This window comes from Mastigoproctus giganteus, chromosome 3 (assembly GCF_048544385.1).
Source record: "Mastigoproctus giganteus isolate SK-2022 chromosome 3, ASM4854438v1, whole genome shotgun sequence".
Taxonomy (NCBI): Eukaryota; Metazoa; Arthropoda; class Arachnida; order Uropygi; family Thelyphonidae; genus Mastigoproctus; species Mastigoproctus giganteus.
In genome coordinates, this window is record NC_143577.1 from 2,983,344 (window position 1) to 3,004,651 (window position 21,308).

General features: G+C 38.8%; 1 protein-coding gene across 1 annotated transcript in view; it reads right to left on the reverse strand.

Moving 5' to 3' along the window:
- The window catches only part of LOC150087615 (complement factor B-like), a 286,583-nt gene that overhangs the window by 212,772 nt on the left and 52,503 nt on the right, over nucleotides 1–21,308 (reverse strand). The window contains exons 6-7 of the mRNA XM_090369826.1: nucleotides 14,105–14,283; nucleotides 5,253–5,432 (exon numbers count right to left, since the gene is read on the reverse strand). Of these exons, the coding sequence (XP_090225952.1) occupies nucleotides 5,253–5,432; nucleotides 14,105–14,283 (359 nt within the window). The remainder of the gene's footprint in view (nucleotides 1–5,252; nucleotides 5,433–14,104; nucleotides 14,284–21,308) is intronic.

The following is a 21,308-nucleotide window of genomic DNA, read 5'->3' on the forward strand; positions in this document are numbered from 1 at the left end:
CGTAAAATAATGAATCAATGTATACTCCCCACCATGACTTATGGAAGTGAAACTTGGGCACTCACCAAAAGAATGGAAGAGAAGCTGATAAGAAGAGAAACACATGGATTAGGCAGCAAACTCAAGTAAAGGACATTCTTGTCAAAACTAAAGAACTAAAATGGTCTTGGGCAGGACACATAGCTCGAAGACATGACGACAGATGGACTAAAAAAATAACAGAATGGTACCCAAGAGGAGCTAGAAGAAAACCTGGAAGACAAAGGTGGAGATGGATAGATGAAATTCATGAGTTTTTGGGTAGTAAATGGATGGGCAGTGCTCAAAACAGAAGGAACTGGAAAGTTGCTGGAGAGGCCTTCATCCTGCAGTGGATTGAAAATGGCTGATGATGATGATTATGATGATATAAGCTTGCTTTCTTGTCGTACCTTTGCTAATTCTGATGCTAATGAAGTCCAATTCAAGACTTTGTGTGTGCTAGACTGGGTGCATATAGCCACCCCCAATCTAAAGGTGGGACAAAGAAAGGCGTTAGGTGAACTGAGGCAGGATAGTAGTATTGTGGTGCTACCTGCGGATAAGGGTAGATCTAAAATGGTTTTGAACAAGGAGCATTATCAGGAAAAGGCTCTTAATTTTCGCAATGATAGGACCACCTACAAGGTTGTTCAAAAGAACCACTTATTTGGACTGGAATGCCAAGTTCATAAGTTGGTGCAAGGTTTGCAGAAAGCCAGAAAAATATCTGAGGAAATAGCCTGGAATTTGCGTGCATCATACTGTCATTTATCTAGGTTTTATGGGCTACCAAAAGTCCATAAGGCAGGGTTTCCTTTAAGGCCCATTGTATCTTTCGTAGGCAGTCCGACACATGCTCTATCCGAGTTTTTGGCTGAGCGTATATCCCCCATAGTGGGACATTCGGACTTTACCATTAAGAATAGTAGTGATCTCTTTCCTTGTTCACCTGTATACCCATTGAACATGGTTAGGATTGTGTTCAGGTAGCTTTGGAAAGAGATGATACTTTGAAAGATAGGACAGTGTTGAGTTGTGAAAAGCTTTGTAAAAAGAGGAATTAGTTTGTGTAGTACCACTCTGTTGTTTAGAAATATTATGTATCAGCAGGTCCACAGAATGGCCATGGGTTCGCCCATTAGTATGGTTATAGCCAACCTGGCTATGGAGGAGTTTGAGAGTAGGATGTTGGTGAGCACTCTTCCACCCCCCTTTTGGGTGTGGAAGAGATATGTCGATGACACTTTTACGATAATACAGAAGGGTCGAGATAATGAAGTGCTGAGGTGGTTGAATGACGTTTCACCCTATATTCATTTTACCTCGGAGGTGAAGGTGGTGGGGACCCTTCCTTTCCTTGATGTGTGTGTGTGTGTGTACAGGGTAGGCTGACATTTGAGAACTAAGGTTTACAGAAAACCTATGTGTTGTGGCCAGTACACGCACTTTAAATCAGCTCAGCTCAGGCCAGTGGCCACAAGAAAAGTGTGGTCAAGGCTTTGATGGGAAGGGTGGGGTCACATTGTTTCTCCTCTCAGGAGAGGGATGACAAGGGTTACGGTTGACCTCAAGATGTGTGGCTACACCAAGAGCATTATTGACGGTTGTCGAAAGTATATGAATATTGGGCATAGGGATGTTTTTATGCCTAGGGCTACTGCATACATTCCCTACTATCTAGGTATCTCGGAACCCATCACACATATTTTACGCTCGTGTCAGATGTGCTGTGTACAGCTTCCTGGTCGGAGACTTCACACAGTGGTGTCCATGGTTAAAGATTCCATTGATGCTGGTGATGCTAGCCGGGTCATTTACAAGATTGAATGCCTGGAACGTGGGGAGTGTTATGTGGGAGAAACAAAGTGTAGATTGAAATATCGCCTAGGTGAACCTGATAGAGCCATCAAGACGGCTGATTATGGAAGCTCAGCCATAGCTGAACATGCTTGGGAAACGGGGCATGATATTTCAGCCAAAGGAGAATTGGTGATCGACAGCACTAGTGGTTTCTGGAACCGGAAGTGGCTAGAGAGCTTACGAATATGTTAGTCCAGATGCTATAGTATTAATAGGGATAAGGGCTGCCCAATTCATCCGTTTTTTTTAGAGTTCCTCATTTTAGGAAGGGACGAGCAATTTGGAATAATGCATACCCAAGTCATTTCTGGTTCCAATGTATGGGAAGTTAGTAGTGCTCATGTGTTGTAGTAGATATCGCAGACCTGCTGGGTTATATGTAGGTATATATTGTGGATAACCCATAACCATCTCAGCTGATGAAGGCAGCTGTTGCTGCCGAGGGCTATTGTATAGTGGTTTTAAGTGATTTCAATCTTTAAATTTAAAATTTTTAATCAGTGATTTTATATTATCGTAATATACAACTTTTATTTTATTTTACTTTATTTTGGTTTTTGATTTAATTATAGTATAATGCAGTTTGAAGATTTTATTTTATATTATTTTATAGTATGTTTTATTGTAAATAAAGTTACATATGCAGGCTTGAGTCAGTGGTTAGTGACATTAAAAATGAATTATCATTGCAGTTAAATAGACAGAAGGATATTTCTGCAAATTCATCACTGACTTGACATTGCAATTGGTTAAAAAAAAAACAATTTACTTCCTTAGGAGTATTGAGTAGATTGAATCTTTCTCAAAGACTTTATGTCGATGTTTCACATAAATATATTAATTTGCTTGCAGTTGTGTCCAACATTGTTCTACCAATGCGCATCAAGTATTCTATGGCACTTTGAAATAAACAACCATTAGCTTTCAACTTAATTCTGATACCTGGCTTTCATTATCTAATGATTATATAAGGTGTGCCTATTAAATAATGAGACTGTTGCAATAAAACAAATATAATGAAATATTTTGTAACCTTACAAGTTATCCCCTTCAAAATAATTGTCTTCAGCTTGCACACATTGTTCCATACATTACTTCCAAGCACAGAAACATTTCTGGAAGTCATCTTCTGTAAGTCCTTTTAACACTTCTGCCATTTTTTTCTGAATGTCTTCAATGGACTGAAAATGGGCTCCCTTACGTACACTTTTCAATTTAGGGAAGAGAAAAATGTCACGAGGAACTAGTTCTGGCGATAGGGTACATGTTCACACAGGAATTTGTTTATAGGCCAGAAACTGGCAAACAGTAAGTGCACCATATGCTGGAACATTGTCTTGATGGAGCATACAGCCATCCTTTCACAATTCAAGTGTCTTCCTTCAAATTTTTTCACACAGCCCTGTCAGAACTTCAATGTAGTATGTTTGATCAACAGTCTGATTTGATGGAATATATTCAGCCATAATAATTCTTTACTCCAGGGGCCCACATCTGGTGAGTATGGACTTGGCATACCCAAGGTCCTGAGCTGGATATCATCATTCTTCTCTTTCTTGGTGATTCCCTTCTACTTTTGACTTTCTTTCTCTCTCTGTCTCTCTCGTGGTAACTCGGGAATTTGATTTTTGGCTGGTGCAGCATAAGCCTCAGGCTTCCTTGCACCATATAGCTAATAATAATAATAATAAGAAGAAGAACCTGAGAGCCGACCGAGCTGGCTGGGTGGGTAAAGTGCCTGCCTGGCAACCCAAAGGTCGCGGGTTCGAATCCCGTCTTGTGCTTGGATCAAAAAAAAAAAAAACCTAAGACAAGAGATCAAAGAGATGTGGCATATGCAACAAGGAATGACCATCCTGATCATTGTGTCAACCACAGGTATGGTGCCAAAGACCTTGCATAACAGCTTAGTAGCAATAGGTCTCCCAGCGAACACCTACAAGGAACTCCAGAAAGTTGCAATCCTGAACACCTGTAGGATAGTCAGAGAGTTCCTCAACCAACAGTAACACCAGACATAACAACAGTCACCCTGTGTACTTGGTAGCAATACCTGTTACGAGATGGAAGCCCCAATCAGAGAGAAATAATATGAGAGCCATAATAATAATAAAACAAGAAGCACAGCTTTCATTTTTGATTTTGACATTCTTGCTTCTTTTGACCTAGGGGGACTGTCTTGTCTTCCATTGCATTGACTGTCTTTTGGTTTCTGGATTAAACTGGAACAGCCAACTTTCATTGCAAGTAATTACAGTACTCAAGAAAGTCTGGATCTTCTTTAATAGTTTTCAAAACATCTTCACAAACTTGAAATCTTCCCATTCTTTGACCTTCATTCAAAAATTTTAACATCATCTTGGCACATACTTTTCTTATGCCTAAATTTTCAGTTAAAATTTGTCAAAATGTTTTTTTTTTGTTTTGTCCATATTGAGTTCTGATGCAACCATTCTAATGCCTAAACAATGATCACTTCTAATCAATGTCCTTATCCAGTCCACAAGTTCATCAGTTTTCATGGATAATGGACAGTCTGGATGTCCATCATTTTCCACATTCTCTATTCCTTCTTAAAATATTTTATTCCATTCAAACATGCAAGCTCTTGACATAAATCTTCCACATAAACTTGACATAACAACTCATAATTTTATTTGGTGATTTATTTAGTTTTGTTAAAAATGTAAGGTAGATTCTTTGTTCAATTCTTTTGTGTGTCATTTTTCCAGCAAATTGCAAAAATACAGGGTAATGAAAATCTGTCTCACTACAAAGTGAATGGGTGTGTTGGAATATGACTTTGCAGACAATTATGGAAAGGTTCTAGGTCAACTGCTCTGCCTTTGTTTCACAGGTGGTGCTTGGCGAGTAATGGTTATGCATGCAGTCTCTCTATTTAATAGCAACACCTTGTATTTTTACATTGGCAAAAATACCTTAACTTCACAGAAGTAAATTGCATTAATCTTATAACAACAGAATTCAACCATTCAACAATATTTGTATGCCCACTCTCAGTTATGTTAAATTTCCACTCATTTATTTTTAGCTCTTTGGCTTCTACTCCTACTATTAGCACCATATGATAGCAAGCATTAAGTTCATGTCAGTCACTGTTAAATATCTCTGAACAAGACATTGTTGCCTGTCTCGTACACTTGTGTACGACAGGCAAATAAAAAGTCTATATCTTCTTTGTCACCTTTTTTCTTTCTCCTTTTTTTTTTGTTGAAGAACTGTACATATACGATAGTTCTTTCTCTGACAAACAGATACAATGAAAATAACGTAATTAAAAAATAATTGAACTTTTAATCTATTATCATAGATTAAAAATATATGTTGAGTTTAAATCTTATTACACTTACATTCACTGTTACATTTTGTTAGTGTGCCACTCCATCTGCCATTTGGAAGACAAATTCTTTCTTCTGAGCCAAGAACTGTATAACCAGAAAAGCATCCAAGTGTTATTTTACTTCCAATATTAAATGAATTTCCTCTTCTCCAGCCATTTTCTGGAGCACCAGGATTTGGACATGTAATTTCTAAAATAATTTAAAAGAATAAAATCAGAAGATGACAGCTGTTTTTAAAAATTTACATACCAACACTCACAAAAAATATCTCTGTACTTCCACAAATGATAACAATAATAAACAAAGGTTACTGAGTTTATAATTCAATACAATTTGATACATTAAAATTTATTCAGAGATTTCAATAGATAACCTAACAGTAAATAGAATAATGTATTAACCTGGACGGATTTTGCTATTGAGTAATAGTATTTAGAATTAGTAGTGGCAAATGAAGAAAGTAAACAAGCTTATTATTATTATTATTATTATTATTATTATTATTATTAGCATATGGTGCAAGGAAGCCCGCGGCTTATGTCGCACCAGCCAAAAAAAAAATTTCTGAATTACCCCGAGAGAGAGAGAGAGAGAGAGAGAGAGAGAGAGAGAGAGAGAGAGAGAGAGAGAGAGAGAGAGAGAAGTAGAAGGGAGTCACCAAGAAAAGGAAGAATGATGATATCCAGCTCAGGACCCTGGGTGTGCCAAGCCCATACTCACCAGATGTGAGCCCCTGGGGTGATTAACGTATCATCCAAACAAAAATTTCCCACAACGCCTGGCCATCCCCTGCAGTAATTTGTCTAATTCTTCTTGAAATTATTTAAACTACCCACTTCCATATCAAAAAATGACAATTTGTTCTAACTGGCTGAAGGAAAACTTCCGCACATCTATTTTGCAAACAAGCAAGAAGATGGATACCATCAGCATTGAGTTTGCTCAATCCATTAAAAGCCACAGTCACCTCAATTGGATCATCTTGCAGGTGCCTAGTCTCCAGATGCTGCAATTTGCAAAAGTTAAGCCTTTCTTGGTAATACCACCCTTTTGTTCCCTACCCTTCCCTTATCTCATTGCCCTTCTCTGCCCCCATTCCAGCAGATCTATACCATTCTGAAAATGAAGCCTCAAACCTGTATGCAGTACTCAAGATGTCGATTACCCATTAGCTTATAAAATTATTAATCACTTCTTTCCTTATCCTAGCCAAGTTCTTGCATATCATTAACAAAACCCCATGAGCTGTCCTGGAAACATTTCTGCACTGCTCAGAGAATTTTGCATCTGTCTGCACAATTACCCACAGCTGTTTTTCATTTTCCACTACTCTGAGTGTAGTACAACACAGTTAGTATGTTAATCTGGGATTACTGCTACCCATACACAGTACCTTGCATTTGTGAATGTTAGACTTGAAGTGCCATTTCTCAGCCCATCTGCCTAATTTTTCTAGATTTTACTGCAGTAGCTTACATTGATTACTCTCATTAATCATCCTGCCAACCTTCATATCATCTGCAAATTTAGACATTAATGATATACTATCAGCATATCATTAAAAAATATAGAAAACAATGGATCCAGCACCGAACCGTGAGGTCTCCACTAATAACATTAGTCCAAGAACAACGTCTTGGAAAAATGTTAGATCAGAATGTGAATTAGATCAGGATGCTTATGTGTCTGCAATTCTGCACAGGCACAACAGAAGGATGTATACGTTAAAAGAATTGTGGATTAACTCAAGCCTTAATGGCTTTTTTTGGGGGTGATTCTGGAAAAGCTTTTGTCAAGAAGCATGGCACCCACCATACCCCTTATATCCTTCCTAAATTCTTACAAGTTAGTGCAAATGCATCAGATCTGCTTTCAGCTAACTACTAAATACTTATAAGATTGGCATCATTATGTATATCTCATATTGTGAATACCTTCACGAGTTGCCATAATATTGCCCTACCTCAAATAAGTAACTCTTCAACCATATTGTTACTTATTCTCAGTTACTTATACTTACTCTATTGTTACTTATACTTATTCTGAATTAAGTTGCATTTTAGGGCAAAAGCCTCAAGTTGCATTTTAGGGCAAAAGCCTCAAGTTGCATAGTGGATTAACATGCTTACAATTTAGAGCAAATGCATCAGATCTGCACGCAGCTAACTACTAGCCAATCAGCTCCGAAACAGTGCAATCTGGGGGGGGGGGGTGGCATTGTTACTGATCTTCTGAGGATCAGTAACAATAGTCTTCTCCTATGGTGAAGAGTTACTTATTTGAGATAGTGCAATATCATGGCAACTCGTTGTGAAGGTATTGACAATATAAGGTACTACATGGTCTCTATTAACGGGATAGATATCGCACAGAGAATGAATACAATTGAACTGTGGTATGCTTTTAAAACATTAATTACAGATGCTTTGAATGCATATTTACCATTAAAAAAATACTCCACGAGGAGGCTTCCAAGTTGGATGAATAGTAGAGTTGCCACATTACTTGAGCAGAAAAGGTGGCTGGAAAGGTTACAGAGCAATAAAAAGTACTGAAGCCTATAACAGCTACAAGATGATCTGTAATAGAGCCACAGAAAAGGTTCGACAGGCAAAGGCAGTTTATGAGAAATCACTAGCAAACAGAGCATAGAGGGGAGGATAAGGAATTCTTCGCATATATAAATGCCAAGAACAGCAGGACAAACCAAATTGGACCTTTATGTAAGGGAAAGGGGATTATTAAATACACCAGTTGCCGTTGCAGATGAACTCAATAGTTATTTTGCATCGATATTTACAAATGAAAAACCTTTTGTGGGAATGGGAAATTGTGGGAGCGAAGTTGAAAAATATATAATTAATGATATTGAAATTTCGCAATATTATTTAATGTAAAAACTTTCGAGCCTACAGGCTAGTAAGGTTCCTACAGTTGATGGAATATACCCTATAATCTTAAGGGAGGCGGCAAGTGAGTGCACTGAACCATTGAGGCTAATTACTAATGATATTAAGAGTAGGAGACCAGCAGAATTACTTAACAAGTACAGGTCACTGTTGAACAAAAGCCGAGAATTAGGGTTAAATTTGAAAGTGTCTGCAATTCTGCCCAGACACGATAGGAGGGAGTATATGAGAGCCTTGTCGATCAATTCGGCCCTGGAAAGATTGTGCAAGGCTCAAGGGGTAGAATTTTTTTCAGCCTGGACTGTACATGTTAACAGGAGAAATTGCTTCTACAGGGATGGGATACACTTAAATAGAAAGGGTGCAAGAATATTTGCTGATGCTATCGAGGCAGTGTTAGGTGGGTCGGAAAACTGCTAGCTTGGGGGGAGACAAAGACCAATAGATTGACAGTAGCCACTGGCAGAGGTGAAAGAGATTCTTGCACTGCTTCTATTAGAATGAGCAGAAGCCTGAAAAACAAGATGCTTGATATTTCAGAGACTGCTGGGAGCCATTGTGGTACAAGTAAACACACGGGTTGTGTTAGGGTAGCTAAGAATAGAAACAGGTGCAGGTATACTTGCGTGTACACCAATGCTAGGAGTTTAGTAAACAAATTTGATGAATTTGAGGTATTGCTCAAAACATCAAAGGCAGATATTGTTGGGATATCAGAGACGTGGTGTCACACAGATATAAGGGATGCAGAACTGGAATTTGGGGAGTACAACGTCTACAGAAAGGATAGACAGGATAGGAAGGGGGGGAGGGGTTATGCTATTAGTTAAGAAACACATAAAAACCAAGGAAGTGAAGCCAGTCGACATCCCTGGACAGTGCAGTGTTGAGTCAGTTTGGTGTGACATAAGCATTGGGAGATCAAAATTGAGAGTAGGAGTGTGCTATAGGCCTAATGACTCTGATGAGTATAATAAGAAACTATACAGGGAAATAGAGTGGGCCAGTAAATCAGAGAGTCTTATAATGGGAGATTTTAATTTCCCAGATATTGACTGGAATTTGGGGGCTGGTCACTCACACACTAGCAGGGCTTTTGTGGATTTATTGGATGATTGTTTTCTACATCAGCATGTTCGGGAGGCAACTGGAGGGAGTAATACTCTTGATTTTATTATCAGCAGTGATTCTTCATGCATTAAGAATCTGCAGACAAATGAACCACTAGGTGGCAGTGATCACAGTGTGCTGAAGTGGGATTTACACAAAGAGGTAACTACCATTAGGGGTAAAGGGAAGGGTAGGCGACTACGATGGACTGAGACAGTACTTAAATTCTATACAGTGGGACCAACTGATGATGTTACCAACAGCAAATTCAAAATGGGAAGCATTCAAAGAACTTATCTTGGAAGCTACTAGGCTTTACATACCAACAAAGAAATATTGTTCAAGGTTTAGGCCAAAATGGATGTCAGATGAACTAATGAGGCGTATGGCAGAGAAGAAAAATGCATGGGATACTTACAAATTAACACATGACACAGAAGCCTATGATAGATACAAGTTGATATGCAACCAAGTTACAAAGGAGGTTAGGCAGGCAAAGGCAGATTACGAGAAATTCTTGGCAAGGGATGCAAAGAAAAACAGCAAAGAGTTCTTTACTTATGTAAACTCTAGAAGGAAGGGGATGAATCAGATTGGTCCACTTGATATCGATGGGTCAACTGTTGATGATCCTGCTCAGGTAGATAACAAACTAAATGAATATTTTGCATCGACATTCACACATGAGGAGTTATTCAGCGAGGGGAATGCCAGAGGTGTTCAACTCTAGCAGTAAGCTACAGAATCTTGAAATAACTGGGAGTAAAATGGAGGAGAAATTGTTGAAGATAAACACAAGAAAGGCACCCGGGGTGGATGGGATCTATCCAGTTATATTAAAGGAGGCAGCAAAGGAAGTGAGAAACCCTTAGCCATAATTATGAGAGCTTCCTTGGACTCAGGGGAGGTACCCATAGACTGGAAATGTGCAAATGTGACCCCAATTCACAAAGGAGGATCAAAGGCTGACACAAGTAATTATAGACCTGTGAGCTTAACTTCTGTTCCAGGAAAATTAATGGAGGCACTGGTTAAAGAAGCACTGCAGGATCATTTAGACAAGACTTCAGTTATAGCTCGGACACAGCATGGTTTTGTTAAGGGGAAGTCTTGCCTGACCAACTTGATTGGATACTATGATGCAGTCACAAAAGAACTGGATGCAGGGAATAGCTTTGATATTATATACTTGGATCTTAGAAAAGCTTTTGATACTGTTGCACACGGAAGACTGCTACACAAATTGGAGCAGTGTGACATTGGAGGCAAATTGCTGCTATGGATACAGGGGTGGTTGAGGGGGAGAAGACAGAGAGTGGTAATCAATGGACACTGCTCATCGTGGCCTAATGTTATTAGTGGAGTCCCTCAGGGCTCAGTGTTGGGTCCATTATTGTTTTCTGTATTTATAAATGATATTGATGATGGTATATCAAGCTTAATGTCCAAGTTTGCAGACGATACAAAGGTTGGCAGGGTTGTCAAGGACACTACTGACACTATGCTGCTGCAACAGGATCTGGAAAGGTTGAGCAGATGGGCTGAGAGGTGGCAAGTGAAGTTTAACATTGACAAATGTAAAGTACTACACATGGGAAACAGCAACCCCAGAGCAACGTATCAACTCTGTGGTACTACACTGACAGTGGTAGAGAATGAAAGGGACTTGGGGGTGGTTGTGCAGGCGGATATGAAGTTCTCTGAGCAGTGCAGATGGGCTGCAAGAGTAGCTCATGGAGTATTGTCAATGATATACAGGAATTTTTCCAGCAGGGATAAGGAGTTGATTATTCCCTTGTATAAGGCAATGGTCAGGCCACACCTAGAGTACTGTATACAGGTCTGGAGGCCTCATTTCAAGAAGGATGTAGAGCTGCTGGAACGAGTACAGAGAAGGGCAACAAGATTAGTGAATGGAACAAAGGGGTGCTCTTACGAAGAAAGGCTTAAGTTTTGCAAATTACAGTGTCTGGAGACTAGGCACCAGCGAGGTGATCTGATAGAGGTGTATAAAGCCTTGAATGGTTTAAGCATGCTCAATGCTGATGGGATTCTTCCTCTAGCTCAGAAAAATCACCTGAGAGGGCATAAATTCAAATTGAGGAAAGACAGATGTAGGATAGACGTGCGGAAATTTGCCTTTAGCCAGCGGGTGGTTGGTTGGTGGAACAGACTTCCATCCCTTGTTGTGGAAGTTGATAGCTTAAATAAGTTTAAGGCTCAGCTGGACAGGTATTTTGAACGAACAGAGGGGTGAAGTGGAAGTGGTTTTTTTTTTTTTTTTTTTTGCCTGATGCTGCATAAGCTTGCTTTCTTGCATCAAATGCCTGTACTAATGCTAATGCTAATGCTAATTATGCGAGCATCACTAGACTCTGGGGAGATTCCCTTGGATTGGAAAAGTGCCAATGTATTTCCCATACATCAGGGTGGCTCTAAGAGTGAAGTGGAAAATTATTGACCTGTCAGTCTGACTTCGGTGGTAGGGAAAATCATGGAGGCAATGATCAAGGGTGGAATTCAGGATCATTTGGATCAAATTGAAATTCTCAAGGATACTCAGCATGGTTTTGTAAAGGGAAAATCATGTTTAACAAATCTGGTTCACTATTTTGAATGGGTCACTCACGAGCTGGATTTAGGGAATAATTTCGACATTGTTTATTTAGATTTCAGCAAAGCTTTTGACTCAGTCCCACATGAGCGGTCGCTTTATAAGCTGGAACAGGTTGGAATCATAGGGAAAATTCATAGATATGGCTTTAGGGCAGGAGGCAGAGGGTTGTGATAAATGGCTATTCCTCAGATTGGGTTGATGTAAGAAGTGGAGTTCCCCAAGGATCAGTATTAGGACCACTGTTCTTTTTAATTTTCATAAACGACATCGATGAAGGGAAAGAGGGCATGATGTCTAAATTTGCAGATGATGTTAAAATTGGTAGAGTAGTTAATGATCACTGTCAAGCTGAGCTTCTTCAGAGAGACCTAGATAGACTTCAGAAATGGTCAGAAAAATGGCAGCTATGCTTTAATCCAACAAAGTGTAAGGTACACCTGGGAAACAGTAATCCCAAAATAACTCATTCACTTGGTGGAGTTCAACTAAACCCAGTACTGGAGGAAAGGGACTTGGGTGTTACAATACGGTCAGACATGAAATTCTCTGAGCATTGTAAGGTTGCAAGGTGTCCTATCGATGATCTATCGAATTTGCAAGTAGAGATAGGGACATGATAATCCCATTATATAAGGCTTTTGTTAGACCACACTTGGAATACTGTGTTCAAGTAGTGTTCAAGTATGGAGACCGCACCTAAAGAAAGACATCGAGCTTCTTGAAAGGGTGCAAAGATGGGTAACTCGCCTTGTGAGATCGGCAAAAGGGCGTCCTTATGAAGAAAGACTTTGAATATGTGGGTTGCAGAGTTTGAAAACTAGACACCTTAGAGGAGATTTGATTGAGGTGTTTAAGGCTCTGAAAGGCATCAGTAAAATGAATGAGGATGAAATTTTCAAGATTATAAATGATGCTAGAACTAGGGGACATAAATTCAAGTTACGGGGGGGGGGGGGGGAATGTTTAGATTGGACTGCAGGAAATTTTATTTTAGCCAGCGAGTTATAAATTATTGGAATAAGTTGCCTACTTGGGTGGTAGAGGCTGACAGTTTGGGGAAATTCAAAGGTCAACTCGATAGTACCTTCGGGTGAGGGAAGCACATAGGATGATAGGTTTAACTTCATTTTCTTTTATTAACTATTATTATTTATTTATTATTTTTTTTTTTATCATTGTTTTATTCTGGTGGTTTTTTTTTTTTTTTTTTTTGGCTGGTGCAGCATAAGCCATAGGCTTTCGCGGCCATTACTAATACTAATACTAATATGAGATATACATAATGATGCCAATCTTATAACTATTTAGCATATGATATTTAGTAAAACCATTAGCTGCGAGCAGTTGTGATGCATCTGCACTAACTTGTAAGCATGTTAACTCACTATGCAACTTGAGGATTTTGCCCTAAAATGTGACTTAATCCTTCCTAAATACATTAAAAACAGCTTAATGAAACTCTTCATCCCCTATTTCTGGGAATGAAAGTTTCATTTCCATCAGCATTCAAACTCCTGGTTAGTTATCCTAACCAGGAGTTTGAATTGACTCATTTCATTGACAACACTCCCAGCGTTACTGTAGACACAGTTAAGATAAAGTGTTCGTTCATGTACAGTATACTACACAGGCACATTCCTTGAAGATAATGAAGCTTGCTTCCTAAGTCAATTTCCATTCATCTGAACAGTTGCTCCCCTCGGTACATCATGCTAATATAACTGTTATGGCAACAGACAAGAACTGTTTAGATGTGTGCAAGCAATACACTGACCTATATATCATCAGACAGATATGCATATCTGTCTGATGATATATAGAGAAACTCATCATCCCCCTATTTGCGATTAGCATCATGTTTCCATATGGAAATTTATTAATGTTCTGTATAAAACCTTTTGAGGCTGTTCTTTCAAATAAAATAAACCATTTCTCTTTATCTGGTGCTAGTTTATTTGGTTATTTTTTTGACAGTTGATTAGTGTGGTGAATAATGCATAGAATTATCTTTTGATAAATATCAAATTTAGGAATTATTAATTCTTGTTAGTTTTTTATTTGCACAAATACAGAATGTAAATTTATTTACACACCTTATTATATGATATATATATATATATATATATTACTATAAATAGATCAAAAGATTCATCCTAGTTTCCATGTTATTTCCTTCATACACAAAAATTACAAAAAGTTAAAAAATATACATAGCTCTACATTACCTTCACATTTTGGACTTGTTCCAGACCATCCATAGCGAGTGCATTCACGGAGAAGGGAACCTACCAAGCGAAAGCCATCATCACAATAATAGTTTATGACATGTTTAAATGGATAAATTAACTCCTGGTTGATTTCCATATCCAAAATATTGCCATATTCTGGAATTTCTGGTGCAATACAAAAAATTACTGAAAGCAAAAGAGAAATTCATTAAAGTTACTGAAAATTTAATAGCTTATGCATTAGAAATGCCCTGAAATTCTTTAAAAACCTCTGATTTAATTTACATGGAATTTTTATTATGCTACTCTGTGTTCCATATTATACATTCATTTTCACTCTGCTTATGCCTAAAAAAAAAAAAAATACTAATCATAATCAATAAAATAATGTTTAGAACACTGTTGCCCAAACATTTTGTTAAAAAATTAGCATTCATCAGTGAAATCTAAAAATTTGATGCTGCTATTACATGCTTCAGCAACAAAGTTTTCTCAATATACAGTAGTAGTAGTAATGGCAGTACAGTAGTATTGTTTAGTCTCTAGAGCTAAGTTCCGGTCAACCCTTCCCCATCTCTTTCATCATGCAGTATGACTGATGACTTTTGAGGTTATGATGAACATCATGGCGAGTTACAATCTTCCTTAAATTAGAGGTAACAGCTCTAAAACGGTGTTTGTAGGCTGGCCGCTACTTAGTACACCATACCGAACCTATTGGTAACTCTCTAGGAGGCTTCCAGATCAGCTACTGTATAATCGTGTTGCTTCTTCTCTGCCAGATAGTAATTGTATGCGGGAGCACTGTCAAATCCACGTTATGTCAAGGATCTGGCTATATTCTTACCATGTGTATGCCATATCCAAAAATTTCATTCCTTCATACAGCATGTTCCCCCTCCCAACACTTTTTCTTACTTTGAACACACCATAAATTGTCAAACTAATAGAGCAAACTTGTCTGTGAAAAGATCTAAACCTCCCAAACACTTCCTAGTTCATTTCAACTTATTATATGGTGAGTCTCAATTACGTGGTCTCAATTCTAATCTCAATGATGTCCATTCCACTTGCAGTTGCCAAACCCATGTACTTTTTCTGACAGAATCTCAGTTATCGGTTGATTCAACTACTGCTCATCTCAGTTGCCCAAATTATTTGCTGTACGATTCCTTTCGCCTCAAAGGTGGTACTTGTGCATATGTCCATTCCGATATTCCCTGTCAGAGACTTGGTAATTTGGAATCTCTTTTCAAACTTCTCTGGCTTAAAATCTCTCTACCTCATTGTGTCAAATTCATCTGTTGTCTCTACCATTTTCCCAGCTCCAATAATCACTTGGAGCTCTTTGACGTCCTCTCTCTGAACTTGACTTTCTCCAGTCCAACTTTCCTAATAGTGAGATAACTTTCCTTGGTGATTTTAATGTTCACAACTCCAACTGGCTTCAGTTTTCTAGTCACACCAACCCAGCTGGTTGAGATGCTGAGGCTTTTGCAATTACTAATGACCTTGCACAGATTGTTCATTTACATACAAGAACACCGGACAGTCCTAAACATACAGCCAACACTTGATCTTTTTCTCACAAACAACCAATCTAAGTACACGGTTGAAGTGAGTGGTCCTTTAAGCACCTCAGATCACTTGGTGATTGTCTCTTCTACAATGGAGCCTTTATCTCATGGCTATTCCCAATCTCATATTCTTTGGCATTACAAGAATGCAAAATGGGATGACCTGCGAGATTTCTTTTCCTTGGTCGGATTACTGTTTCAAAACTTGATGTCGAAGTTTGCTCAGATCATGTCAGTGAAATTATTCTTGTAGGAATGGAATCCTTTATTCTAAACTCCACTTTAAAATCTTGTCCTTTATCTAAACCTTGGTTTTACAATAAATGTGCTAAGGCTGTTCAAGAGAAGAATGTTGCATATTGTAATTGGCTTGTTTTCAATTCTTCAGTTTCATTTTCTACCTATACCAAAGCTCGCAACAATTGTAAAGCAGTCATTAATTATTCCAAACTAGATTTTGAAGAGGCTAAGAGTAGTAAACTTGCTTCTTGCCCTAATGGTAGCCGAGCATCCTGGTCTCTTACCAAAACCATTGGCCCAACTTTTATCCATCTCTGCTCCCACATCTGTCAAAACCAGATGGTTCTGTTGTCACTTCAGCCAAGGATAAAGCTGACCTGCTAGCATCCCATTTTTCTTCCAACTCATGTATTAATGATCTTGGGTAAACACCTCCCACAATTCCCAACACGCTCCATTCAATGCCTCCTGTAGTCTTCCGTCAAAAGGATGTCAGAAGGATTTTGATGAATCTTGATGCTAAGAAAGCTCCAGGTCCGAATGGTATTTCTCCACTTGTTCTCAAAATCTGTGCTCCTGAACTTACTCCTATTCTCTGCCATCTTTTTTCACTTTCTTATTCCAAAGGTGTTTTTCCTTCTGCTTGGAAATTTGCTCATATCCAGCCAGTTCTTAAAAAGCTGACAAATCCCTCCCATCCAATTATCGTCCCACTGCAATTACTTCTATTCTTTCTAAAATAATGGAGAAATCAATTAACCACCAGTATGAATTCCATCAGTGTCAATCCACTAGTGATATTCTAGCTTATGTTACCCATTTATGGACAAATTCAATGTAAAAGTTCGGTGAAACACAAGCAGTTGCTCTTGACATCTCAAAGGCTTTCGATCGTGTTTAGCATAAAGGTCTTCTAAACAAGCTTCCATCTTATGGTTTGCCAACTGTTTTTTGTAATTGGTTATCCAGTTTTCTCTCTGATCACTCACTGAGGGTGATGGTAGATGGTTCTTTGTTAACTTCTCCACTAATGCTGGTGTCCCCCAAGGTTCAATTCCTTCCCGCACTCTTTTCCTCTTGTATATTAATGACCTTCCATTGACTAGAAAACCTATCCATAGTTTTGCTGATGATAGCACATTGCATTCCACTTTCCATTTTGAGAAACCTTGCCCTGCTCAATCAGCTTAAACTTCTCGAATATCCACTACCAATTGTTACAGAGCAATAAAAAGTACTGAAGCCTATAACAGCTACAAGGTGATCTGTAATAGAGCCACAGAAAAGGTTCGACAGGCAAAGGCAGTTTATGAGAAATCACTAGCAAACAGAGCAAAGAGGGGGGGATAAAGAATTCTTCACATATATAAATGCCAAGAAGAGCAGGACAAACCAGATCGGACCTTTACGTAAGGGAAAGGGGATAGTAATAAATACACCAGCTGCCGTCGCAGATGAACTCAACAGTTATTTTGCATCGATATTTACAAATGAAAAGCCTTTTGTGGCAATGGGAAATTGTGGGAGCGAAGTTAAAAAATATGTAATTAATGATATTGAAATTTTGCAAGATTATTTAACGAAAAAACTTTCGAGCCTACAGACCAGTAAGGCTCCTGGAGTTGATGGAATATACCCTATAATCTTAAGAGAGGCGGCAAGCGAGTGCATTGAACCATTGAGGCTAATTATGCGAGCATCACTAGACTCTGGGGAGATTCCCTTGGATTGGAAAAGTGCAAATGTATTAAATGATTTTGTAATAACTGACAGCAAAGTGGAGTAGAAATAGTTAACATTAAAGTTAATAAAGGTACTTGGGGAGAATGGGATCTTTCCAATTATAATAAAGGAGGCAGCAAAAGAAGTAAGCAAACCCTTACCATAATTATGACAGCATCCTTGGACACAGGGGAAGGTCCCCACTGACTGGAGATGTGCAAATGTATCCCCAATTCACAAAGATGGATCAAAGGGTGGCATGAGTAATTACAGACCCATTGGTTTAACTTCTGTTCCTGGGGAAAATAATGGAGTCACTAGTTAAAGAAGCATTGCAGAATCATCTAGACAAGACTATAGTTCAGACACAGCAAGGGTTTGTTAAGGAGATGTCTTGTCTGACCAATTTGATTGAATACTATGGTGTGGTCACAAAGGAATTGGATGCAAAAAATAATTTTGATATCATATACAGTACTTGGAATTTAGGAAAGCTTTTGATACTGTTTCACGTGGAAGATTACTATACAAATTGGAGCAGTATGACTTTAAAGGCTAGTTGCTGCTATGGATAAAGGGATGGTTTATTGGGAGAAGATAGAGAGTGGTAATCAATGGACACAGCTCTTTGCAGACTAATGTTATTAGTGCAGTCCCCCAGGGTTCATTGTTGGACCCATTGTTGTTTTGTACATTTATCAATGATATTGATGAAGGTATATCAAGCTTCATCCAAGTTTACAAATGATATGAAGATTTGCAGGATTGTTAATGATAGGAATGACAGTAAGCTACTGCAACAGGATCTAGAAAAGTTGGGCAAATGGGCTGAGAGGGCAACTGAAGTTAAAAATTGACAAATGCAAAGTACTGCATATGGGTAGCAGCAACCCCAGAGTAATGTACCAATTGTGCAGTATTACACTCAGAATAGTAGTGAATGAAAGAGACTTGAGGTAATTGAAGTTTTCAGATATGAAGTTTTCAGAGCAGTGCAGACAGGATGCAAGAGCAGCTCATGGGCTCTTCTCAATAATATACAGGAATTTTGCTAGCAGGGAAAAGAGGTCATTATCCCTTTGCACAAGGCAATGATCAGGCCACACCTTTAGTACTGCATACCAGTCTGGAGGCAATATTTTAGGAAGGATGTAGAGCTGCTGAGAAGTGTACAGAGAACAATGAGATTGGCAAGAGGAACAAAGGGTGGTTGTTCTGCAAATTGCAACATCTGGAGACTAGGCAACTGCAAAGTGATCTGATTGAGATGTATAAGGCCTTGAATGGTTTGAGCAAGCTCAATGCAGATGGGATCCTTCCTCTTGGTCATTTTACGCACTTGAGGGAGTGTAATTCCAATTGAGGAAAGACAGTTGTAGAATAGATGTGTGGAAATTTGCCTTTAGCCAGTGGATGGTTGATTGTTGGAAAACACTTCTCTGTTGTGAAAGTTGATAGCTTAAATAAATTCAAGGCAAAACTATACAAACATGCTTGTTGACAAGAGAGACAGCTTCTACAGGATTGGGGTACACTTAAATAGAAAGGGTGCAAGAATATTTGCTGATGCTATCAAGGCAGTATTAGGTGGGTCAGAAAACTGCTAGCTTGGGGGGGATACACAGACCAAAAGGTTAAAAGCAACCGCATGCAGAAGCAAAAATGATTCTTGCACTGCTTCTATTAGAATGAGCAGCAGCCTGGAAAGCAAGGTAATGGAGATTTCCAGGACTGCTGGGATTCATAATGGAACAAGAAAATACATGGGCTATGTTAGGGTAACTAAGAGTAGGAACAGGTGCATGTATACTTGCAAGTACACCAATGCTAGGAGTATAGTTAATAAATTTGATGAGCTTGAAGTGCTAGTCAAGACATCAAAGGCAGATATTGTTGGGATATCCGAGATGTGGTGTCACAGAGATATAAGCAGTGCAGAATTGGAATGTGGGGAGTACAATGTGTACAGGAAGGATAGACAGGACAGGAAGGGAAGAGGGGTTATGCTGTTAGTTAAGAAACACATAAAATCTAAGGAAGTGCATCCAGTTAATGTTGGTGGACAATGCAATGTTGAGTCTGTTTGGTGTGACATAAGCACTGGGAAAGGAAAAATGAGAGTAGGTGTGTGTTATAGGCCTAATGAATCTGATGACTATAATGAGCAATTGTGCAGAGAAAGAGAGTGGGCCAGTAAATCAGATGTCTTATGGGGGATTTTAACTTTCCAGATATTGACTGAAACTTGTGGGTTAGTCACTCGCACACTAGCGAGACTTTTGTGGATTTATTGGATGACTGTTTTCTACAGCAACACATTCGAGAGGCAACAAGATGGAGTAATACTCGATCTGATTATCAGCAGTGATTATTCATGCATTAAGAATTTGCAGATACAGGAACCACTGGGTGACAATGACCACAATGTACTGATGTGGGAATTACTTAAAGATGTAACTACCATCAAGGCTAAAGGGAAGGGCTTTTGCTTTCGTAAAGGTGTCTACAGAGGTCTCAAACAGTTTTTAAATTCTGTACCGTGTGATCAACTGATGATGTTACCAACATTGAATTCTAAATGGGAAGCCTTCAGGAACTTAATTTTGGAGACTACTAAGCTTTTCATTCCAACTAAGAAATATTGTTCAAGGTTTAGGCCTAAGTGGATGTCAGATGAATTAATGAAGCTTGTGGCAGAGAAGAAGAATGTAAGGGATGCATATAAAGTATCAGGTGACACAGAAGCCTATGGCAGATATAAACTAGTCTGTAATCAAGTCACAAAGGAGGTTAGGCAGGCGAAGACAAATTACGAGAAATCTTTGGCAAAGGATGCAAAGAGTTCTTTACTTATGTAAACTCTAGAAGGAAAGGGATGAATCAGATTGGACCACTTAACATAGATGGGTTGACTGTTGATGATCATGCTCAGGGAGCTGATAAACTCAATGAGTATTTTGCATCTACATTCACACATGAGGAGTTATTCAATGAGGGGAATGCCAGAAGTTTATCAATCGCTAACAGTTAGCTAAGTGATTTTGTAATAACTGAGAGCAAAGTGGAGGAGAAATTGTTGAAGTTAAACATAAGGAAGGCACCTGGGGTGGAAAGGATCTATCCAGTTATATTAAAGGAGGCAGCAAAGGAAGTAAGCAAACTCTTAGCCATTATAACGAGAGCTTCCCTGGACTCAGGGAAGCTCCCCATGAACTGGAGTTGTGCAAATGTATCACCAATTCACAAAGGGGGTTCACAAGTAACTACAGACCTGTTAGATTAACTTGTGTTCCGAGGAAAATAATGTAATCACTGGTTAAAGAAGGATTGCAGGATCATCTAGACAAGACTGCTGTAATAGTTAATACACAGCATGGGTTTGTTAAAGGGAGGCCTTGTACAACCAATTTAATTGGATACTATGATGTGGTCACAAAGGAACTGAATGCCAAATATAATTCTGATATCATATACTTGGATTTCAGGAAAGCTTTTGATACTGTTCCACAGGGAAGACTGCTGTACAAATTTGAGAGGTATGGCATTAAGGGTAAGTTGCTACAATGGATAAAGGGATGGTTGGTTGAGTGGGAGACAACAGAGAGTGGTAATCAATGGACACTGCTCTTTGTAGACAAATGCTATTAGTGGAGTTCCTCAGG